The following is a 9386-nucleotide window of genomic DNA, read 5'->3' as shown; positions in this document are numbered from 1 at the left end:
CTTCCAGACCCTGTGGTTAATTGCTAATGATGTTAGAAACCTCAGCAAAATCAGCTACATAGAAGAATATGGATTACTTGCATGAGTAATTGCTTTTAAGTCTGGATAAAATAGATTCATCAGCCAACACAATGTTTAAGAAGTCACACAATTAAGAGTAAAGCAAGTTTTTCTTCATCTTTTCTGACTTCAAAGCTCACAGTACTTTATGAAGTACCTTCCTCTAAAAATAGTCAATGACTAGATTAATGATCACCTATATTCTCACTGAAATATTGTAAGATGTTTTACACATACAAATTGCATGTAAAGTTACAATCTACTATTTGCACTTATATGATGTAACCAAAACCTTTCTAATAGTATTCTGTCACAGAACACATTATAAGCATGATGAGTATAACAGACATGAAGATAATATATATTGTATGTGGGATTTTAATACCCAGTAATGATTATATTAAATTATTTACATTTTTAAAGAATGCTATGAAAACATTGTGGCACTTTGGTAATGTTATCATACTAGTTTAGTTGTTATAATAAATATCAATTATTTGGGTGTTTATATTATGTTTGCACAGACCTGATGATTACTATTTATGTAGTAATGAATTTATTTTCTATATGCTAAATACATTTGTAATATGTCACTTTACTGCTGTTAAAAATTCATTATCTTCCAAAAACAGAGTAGATTTTCTGGGGCTGTTTTATTTCTGGTGTTGCTCCACGAAGAAAGAGGTGTACCTCCTTTGACTTGTAGTAGGTAGTAGGTACAGTAATTGGTCATAGATTGTGCTGTCTGCAGTTGGTCAGTTGGTGCCCAATTGTCTCTTTGCAGGCGACCAACAGGAGGCAGCACAAGATCTATTTAAATTAAGACAGACTGAAACCAGGGATATATTTTACAATATTTATACCTGAACATTATGCTAAAGTCCCTTCCCCCCCCCCCCCCCCCTTCTACTATCCAATAAAGCATAGAGATCAGTAACATTTTGCTGCTGCCTGGGCTCTGCTGATATGTGGAAAGTTTGATGCTACGTGTTTGCCGAGATACTCATTCTTCTGTGAAATAAAAGCACCGAGCAACTGAATCCTTCTCCGCTCTGACTTTTTTTTCATTAAGCTTCAAAGTACAGAGAATCTACAGGTTAACTACCTTTTTTTTTTTTCCCCCCAACCTTTTGAATGTTAGATTATGACCAAGAATGCAGTTTGCATGCATGAAAACTGCACTGAGAGGGGAGCACTGACAAAATACTGGTAGTAAGGCAAATTGAATCCTAGTTCATACATAGGCTTTTCTAAGAAATATGCCCAGAAAATGTATCGTCGGTCATGTGGCATAGTCTTGCTAACCTGCTCCTTACTATTTTCCTTTTAAAATTATGATATTCAGTACACAGCAGGCACGGATGGCAGCAAAACTATTGTTACCTGCAAGTCAGCTGCCAAATTCCTAGCCTTTCTATATTTAGTTTCTGTAAGTATTTTGAAGAAAGGTCACTGCCAGAATTGTTGACTGAAACTGGAAAATAATATTTTTAAAGGAGGCTTGTAGTTTCATCCTCACCCATATGACTACTAGAAGCTCTATTAATCAAATAACCTATTTGTCCATTGAAAATGCTAAAGTCCAAATACTTAATATACCTCGGAACCTAGACATGAAAGGCTTGAGCAAGTAATTGTTAGTAAATATGAAAACCACATGCATGCATCAGGTTAGGCAGAAGAGATGTAGCAAATGCCAGAACAAAATTATTTTCAATTGTCTGCCTTCAAGTAGTGCCCTAAGCCTGCAAAGGCTACATTACCAGGACAAAAGAACGTTACACAAAGAGCAGGTGCCAGAGGCTTCATGTGTGGCTGAGGAGAGAAAAAGGATGACCCTAAGAACAGAAAGCTGGCTCCAGGAGCGTTTGGCACACATACTTACTTGTATTGATGTGGTGCTTTACATAACCAGTGCCTTCCACAAGATATCAAAAAGTCAAACCCAAACCAATCCTACAGTATCTGCACAAGCGTTACTTCACTATTTCAGTCATACAATATACTGAACACAGCGGCCTAGGAAGACACGCAAATCGTTACTGGCTCTGCCACCATAAACCATCCCGGCTCCAGCTGCTCTGCTCCGATTGCTCCCACACGGCCGCAGGAAGGCCCACGGGGCATTCCCACACCGCAGGGAGAACGAACACCAGGCCAGCTGCCCCTTACACAAGGCCACAGAGAGGAGCCAGCCCCGGGCGCCCCGACCTCACCGTAGAGGACGGGGCGCGACTCTACGACCGCCCTGTCTAACGCCTCCGTAACCCAGCGCGCTCCCCGCCGCCGGAAGCTCATTGAGGAGAGGGGCGGGCCTTGACGGACATTAGCCAATCAGCGGCAGGCGGCGGGGAGACAAGCAGCCACTGTAGCCAGCGGTGACGGGGGGCTGTGTGCGGCAGCACCGCTGGGAGAGGCGTGCCGCGCTCTCAGCGTGTGCGGGGGATTCCGCCCGCCGGGCGCGTCAGGGCGGCGAGGGGGCGGGGCGAGGGAGAAGTGGCGGACGCGGACCGCCAATAGGCCTGCGGGAAGGGCTGACGGGCATGCGCCTAGCCCAATAGGAGAGCGGCAGCAGTTAAAGGGCCGGCGACCCGCAGGGGAGAGTTGGGCGCAGGTGAGTAGTTCGCGCGGCTCCCCGGGGACCTGAGCGGGGCCAGGACAGCCCCGAAGCAGCCGTTTCCCCCTCGTGTGAGGATGCTGCCAGCACCAGCTGCAGCCAACCCTCCGACCCTTTGTGGGGGAGAGCCGTGGGGCAGTGCCACGCTCGGCCCCTTGGAGAGGGTGAGGCGGTTGTCCGCCGTCCTCCTCAGCGGCCCACGCGGGAGAGGCCCTTCTCTTTCTCCTGCCAGGAGAGATGCCGGGCCCGGCGGGGGTTGCTTGTGCGGGGCGCGGCGGCCCTGGCGGAAGAGGCCGTGCCGCTGGGGCTGGGGCCGTGCGCGGGGCCGTGCCGGGGTCCGAACTCTCGCCTCTCTTTGTTGCCTCCGTTGGCCTCCCCGCGGGCCCGGGGTGCCCCCTGGCGGCAGCGGCCGCGCCGGGCGACGCCGAGGCCGCTGTGGGGCCGGTCCGGCCTCGGGGCTGAGAGCCGTCCGCCCGGGCTCGGCCGCGGCTGTGTCAGTGGAAGGGGAGCTGGGATTCAGCAGGCTGAACCCGCAGCTGCTCTCCATCCTCCGTGCCTCCTCTCCGCTGTGTTCCCTTCCCCGGTTAGGTGGTGTTGGTTCCCTTTAGCACTTTCCTTTTCGAGTGCCCTTTTTCACAATCAGCACATAGGAGACGTGTCTAAACTGTCCCCCAAATGGAGAGGTTTTGTGTGATATGCTGATGTGTATGTTTTGAACAGGTTTAGGAGAATAACAGGAGAAAAAAAATCTTAGTAATATAAGAACCCTGAGTAGATGAGCAGGGAGATATTTAGGGATTAAGTCCATTAGTCACCAGCAATCAAATATATAATCAGCAAGCCATTTGCTTCAGGTGACCTGAAGGTGTATTAATAGTGAACAAACGTAGCAGCTTTAACCTGTGGGTACTGTATAGCGAATCATTGGTCTACTTGGTTTAAAGCTTTTTAAAGTGTTTGGTGCCACAATGCAAAAGAAAGTTCTAAATAAATTCTAAATTGGACTATTACTAAGCAGTCTGTGACCAAGAACCATTTTTTATTCTCAATCTCTAATTTCAGTTGTTTGGGTTATTTTTGGTGATGGGGTCTATGATATATGCATCAATGCACTAATAGTCCCCTGTTTCTCCCACTCTAAACTTTATGGTTTTGGTGCAGTGTTGTGCACAATCTGTCAGGTGTATTATGGGGTTTATCATTCTCTTCAACATTGGGCTCAGGACCAGCTGTTGCTGAGGGCAGTGGACTGGATGAACTTTCAACCTGCCATCACATCTGACAAGCAGTGTTTTGCAGTGTAAGAGGGTAGAGGAGGGATTTACCATGAGCATGTAGTGACTTATTCCTAAATCTTTTTCCTGTTAGAACATCTCTAATGCATTACATTTGTTTGAAATACTACTTATTTTCTGACATTCAGCAGAATTACTCTAGTTTGTTCTTTTGTGATTAAGATAAGTCAGAAGAGCCTCTAAAACTTTGACTTTACATATCAGTCTACTTTTTTTTTAATAATAGAATGTATCTGTTCAGTCCTCTAAACCTTTCATGCTTATGATACAACAATTTTAACTTCTTTTTGAAATAATTTAGCATTTGGACTGAAATATGTATGTCAAATTCCAGCCTTTAGCAAATACTGACTGGCAAAACTCCTAATAGTTGAAAGAAAATAGCTACATTTTTGTAATGGAAATATCAACTACACCTGATATGGATATATTAATGGATTTAGAATTCACACGGGGTTAGAGAAGGTGTCTATATAGTTACTTTAAATTCAGAGTCTAACAAAAATGGTTTTCTTCTGTTAAATGAATGACTGGTTCAAAATACTTATTCCTTAAATGGTGACTTGGGAGTCAAGTTCATTAAATGAAAATATACAGTGTGTACCTTGGAGATTTATGTTGTTTGCTCTTTTTCTCTTAGGAAGCCTGACAAATAGGAAAATACTACAAAGTGAAGATAAAATTCACTTCACGAGAACTGAGCTCTGCTTTCATTGGCTTTTAAATGTTATTTGTGTTAATAACTGATTAGTGTCATATCATCTCTGTAATCTCCTGTGGTGAAATTACTAGGTTAAAGCTGGAAAAAATGAAACAATTAAAAAGAAAAAGAAAAAGCAATTTTAGTGTTCAGGAAACTCAGACTCTCCTTAAGGAAATCAGAAAAAGGAGAGACGTACTCTTTTCAAAGCAACTTAATACAACAATTAATGAAATGAAACGGAAGGCTTGGGAGGAAATAGCAGAGTGTGTAAATGCTGTAGGTGAAGGAGAGCAAAGAACAGGGACAGAAGTAAAAAGGCGATACCTTGACTGGAGAGCACTCATGAAGAGAAAACGTCTGAATGCGAACATCAAAGTTGTAGGTGCTGGGTTTCACCTTCCTTCATCCAATTTAGATGACTCTCTCAATGAAGACATGGATGAGAAAATGGGATTTGCAATTGAATCTAGTTTTGAATGGCAAAATATCACTGACTTCAGAGAAGCTGGTGGATCTTTAACAGAAATCAAAGTAGAAGAGGAAGAGGAGGATCCGCAGAATTTTGAAGTGAGTGGCTGACATACATTAGCTATGTGCAATATGGCCTTTGTTTCATTTCAGCATAAGGCTGTTTGCTGTGTTTCTTCATAGCATCTGTTTCTATTTTTTTTTCTGAATGTGTGAATTAAAGAAACTGTAGAAGCAAATATGTTTCAGGGAGCTGATATTCAAACCTAGCGACTTGTGATTGGGTGTAAAGTCTTGGATGTTGATTATTAAATTGATATCCTTCAACTTTGAATATTAATTTGCACATATATTTTCCATTTGTATGTGCTGTAGATAAGAATTAGTTCAGTCTAGTTGTAGAACGAAAATACACTCTTCAAGGAAACTGGTTATTTTAATGTGTAGGCTGTCTGGATGGATGAATGGAGAGGAGAAATGCACCTTTTAACAAATGAAAGTATCTGTTACCTTCAGGTACTGAGAGAATACTGCTTCATTTCTTAAAATGAGCTCACAGGAGATAAAAATATTGCTTCAATAAATCAGTCAGCCATTCATTTTTGTCATAATTTTAGTACGGATTTGACAAGCAGCTGTCGGTCCTGCAGGTTGTCACTTCTAGTAGTACCATGACTGTCCTGGGGGAGGCAGCTAGAGCAAAGTCCAATTTTTGGATAGTTTTGTTGTGCCTGTACCAAATTAGAGTTCTCATTTTAATGAGAGGTACTCAAAACAGTTTCAGATGAGAGGCTGAGGCTAAGGAGGAAGCAACTCCTGTCTTAGCTCAGTTGAGATGTGTGCTGTGAAAAGATCAGCATAAGCTGTTAAATGGTAGAGAGACTGCTGTCTGACAACTGCTGAAGAATGGTGTCTGTCTGCTCTAGTGCTAGAGAACTAGCAATAGCTCCCACTGTCTTTTTTCTGAACCTGAATCTTCTTCAGTTTGCCCTTCTTTTACAGCATACTTAGTGGGAGACAACTATCCCTTGTGTACTCTGAATTTGTAGCACATAGGTGTTGTTAGAGTCCATCCGCCAGGAGTGAAGGTCCTACTTGGCTGCTCATCTGTGCCGCGAATGGCTGTACAGCAAACGTGAGAATACAAAAATGGCTCTATGTCCTGTTATTGTCCCACTTCATATAATTTGAAGGGTTAGGAGCAGGTGAAAAATGTCAGTTTTTCTTTTTTTTAGAAATGGAATCCTCAAGGTAGTAAAGGCTGGGTTTGCTTATATACCACATAGCTGCTGGATCCATCTGCTCTGATAAATATCACAACACATTCCTAGTGGCTTACATAAATGTGACTCAGCTTTATCTGAAAAGCAAGAACAACATATGCTTTTTTAAATCCAATTTTCTGTCAGTGGTTCTGAATGCTCTGATGCCTATCGTGCTCTATTTTCTGTGTTCTTTTGCATGTCCACTGGCAATCTGGTTTTCCATTTTTCACTACAAGATATTAACTTGCACATAAATAGCGTTTCTCTGCTTGTGTAGTGGTAGACAACAGTCTTTTGATCTAATATGGTAATTTCACAGTATGTGAGTTAAACAGTTCTGGGTAGCTTTTAAGATTAAAAAAAAAACCAAAACAAACCCAATATTTTCTTTTCAGTTAAATTGTGTGTAACAAATTTATTCTGGTGTAAAGACTGGAATGTAATTGTTGGCTGTCGCTTCCTCTCTGCAGTTTCCTATTGAGGAAGAAGAAGAAATTTTGTCATCAGTTTTGCCAGATTCGAAAAAGGAAAACGACCTACCAGAGTTCCCCCACATTGAAGAGTTTGGAAACCTAAGCTCTGCTCAGGCCAGGCTAGCCTATGAAGATTCTCACTTGCTTATAAATCTGGAGAAGCAGAAAGTGGAGCTGGAGAAGCAGCGACTAGACATCGAAGCTGAAAGGTTGCAGCTGGAGAAGGAGCGCCTGCAGATCGAAAAGGAGCGGCTGCGGCACGTGGACCTGGAGCGCGAGAGACTTCAGATCGAGAAGGAGCGACTTCAGATTGAATGGGAGAAACTCAGGCTGGAGACTCTGCACGCTGAAAAGCCTGCCCTGGAAAACGACCTCACCCAAACAGAAAAACCCATTGTGCAGCCTCTGGATCTAGAAACTGAAAAGTTAAAACTTGAAAAAGAACGTTTACAGTTGGAGAAAGAGAGGCTGCAGTTCCTGAAGTTTGAGTTGGAGAAGCTGCAGATTGAGAAGGAACGCTTGCAAGTAGAGAAGGAGCGCCTTCGGATTCAGAGAGAGGGTCACTTGCAGTGAGCTCCCCCACTTGCAGTGAACTTCTCCAAAGTGTCAACGTTAGTGTTTTGATGTTTGTAAAATAGAGGTAGTTCTGTTCTTTCTGTTCTTAATACTGAAACTATCCTAGAGGCTTAACATTCTTCTGTTCAGAGTTGAATGTTGTTGTTAAACTGAAAAAGGGGGGGAGGGGAAGGTTGGTGCTCAGTATGTCGGTGTCCCTACATAAATGAGCTTGTGTGTGCAATCGCTCTTCAATGTGTCAGAAGTGTTATGTTCTCTTGTCTTCAGTATTGTGTTGTATTAGTTTGGTGTCCTTCTCTCGTAGACACCTTGATAAAAATCAAGGCTGAACTTTGTACTTTTTTCACTGTACTAACAGTAAGGAAGGATTAGAATAAATCAAGATATGTTGTGAGGGCATGGTGCTGACGATAGCCCACACAGTCAATGAGTGTTAAGTTAGAACACAGTAGCACAGAATCATGATGCAATTGAATCATTAAACTTAATTTCTCCTTTTTTGTTTTTTTCCACCCTCACAATTATAAAAAGAATTACCTTAAAAGTTCAAGTTAATTTCCCTCCAACTGCGTTTTACTGTTCTGTGGATTGAACTGGAGTGTCGACAACAGTATTCTTCCTTTTGCATGAAGTATTTGTGGTAGATAAAGTTACCCATCAAGCATAGCTGCTATTAACTGGACTGTGGGCTACAGAGGTCAGGGATAATGCTATGTGGAATATAGCACCTGGTTCAGTGTGGCCTGGGGACTTACTGATGGAGGTGACAACCTGAAATACAGCGTGAGACTGGCTTTGTTCCTTGAAAGACAGCAGCTAGTGATGGGGACACGGGGGACTGAGCAAGGTAAGGCACATGGAGCTTGGACACTTAACACTCCTGATGTGAATTCTGCCTGGCCAAGACTAAGGTCACATCTCTGAGGCAGGCAGAAGAGCCTTCTATGGCTGACACCATATAGTATGCTTTAATGAGATAAACAGAGTCAGTGCTGGAGGCTGTCAGTATTTTTTTTCATAAGCATTGTATTCAAAATAATAATAAAAAGCCAAGGAAGCTTTCTATTATTTCGTATATATTTAAATCCCAACTGAGCCAGACTTCACATTTCTCATCTTTCTGCAAGTTTTTTGTTGACTCCGTTTGAAGTTTAGGACTATGAGAATACTAAATCTGAATATATGTTGAGTGACTTACATGGATTCTTGTGCGAGTAAATATATTTATACCACTACAGGATTACTTTTATTCTGCAAATAAAATGTTATTTTTTTATTACTGAAACAAGTGTGCTTCTACAGTGGAAATAAATTTGACTACTGCAATCCAAAATTTTTCTTGAGACTATTGTTTCTTCATGTAGAAACAGGACTACATATGGAGAGAAACATGGATACTCAACACTGCAGCACCCTAAAGCTGCTGATGCTTGTATTGCCTGTGTAGTAAATCAGAGAGATGAGGCACCTCAGAGTAGGGCTTAAAGGAACCAGCCCTTGGGAAGGGGACACAAAGCAGCTAGATAGAAATGTCCCAGGGGCAGTGGGGGCAATTCACCCTGGCTGGATGGCAGGTGCCTGATGAGCTGCTCAGTCACTCCCCTCGTCAGCTGGACAGGGGGAAAAATACAATGAAAGGCTCACGGGTTGAGATAAGGATATGAAGAGATCACTCAGCAGTTACATCATGGGCAGAACAGACTTGGCTGGGGGAAATTAATTTATTGCCAATCATTATCAGGGTAGGATAATGAAAAATAAACCCAAAGCTTAAAACACGTTTCCCCACCCCTTCCTTCTTCCTTGGCTCAGGTTCACTCATGATTTCTCTGCCCCCACCTTCCACATGACAAAGGGGGCACAGGGAATGGATGTTGCAGTTGGTTCATCACATGTCTCTGGTGTTGCTTTGCCTTCACACTCTTGGCT

General features: G+C 42.7%; 1 protein-coding gene across 1 annotated transcript; it reads left to right on the top strand.

Annotated features, from left to right (window-relative positions):
* The first annotated feature begins 2544 nt into the window (after positions 1–2544).
* Positions 2545–8737, top strand: MSANTD4 (Myb/SANT DNA binding domain containing 4 with coiled-coils). Its single transcript, XM_062020402.1, has 3 exons — positions 2545–2674; positions 4613–5242; positions 6879–8737. The coding sequence occupies exons 2-3, from the start codon at positions 4781–4783 to the stop codon at positions 7452–7454; spliced, it is 1038 nt and encodes a 345-aa protein (XP_061876386.1). The 5' UTR covers positions 2545–2674; positions 4613–4780; the 3' UTR covers positions 7455–8737.
* Positions 8738–9386: the final 649 nt, after the last annotated feature.

Source organism: Colius striatus, chromosome 1, assembly GCF_028858725.1.
Source record: "Colius striatus isolate bColStr4 chromosome 1, bColStr4.1.hap1, whole genome shotgun sequence".
NCBI lineage: Eukaryota > Metazoa > Chordata > Aves > Coliiformes > Coliidae > Colius > Colius striatus.
This window is presented reverse-complemented; position numbering and strand designations above follow the sequence as displayed.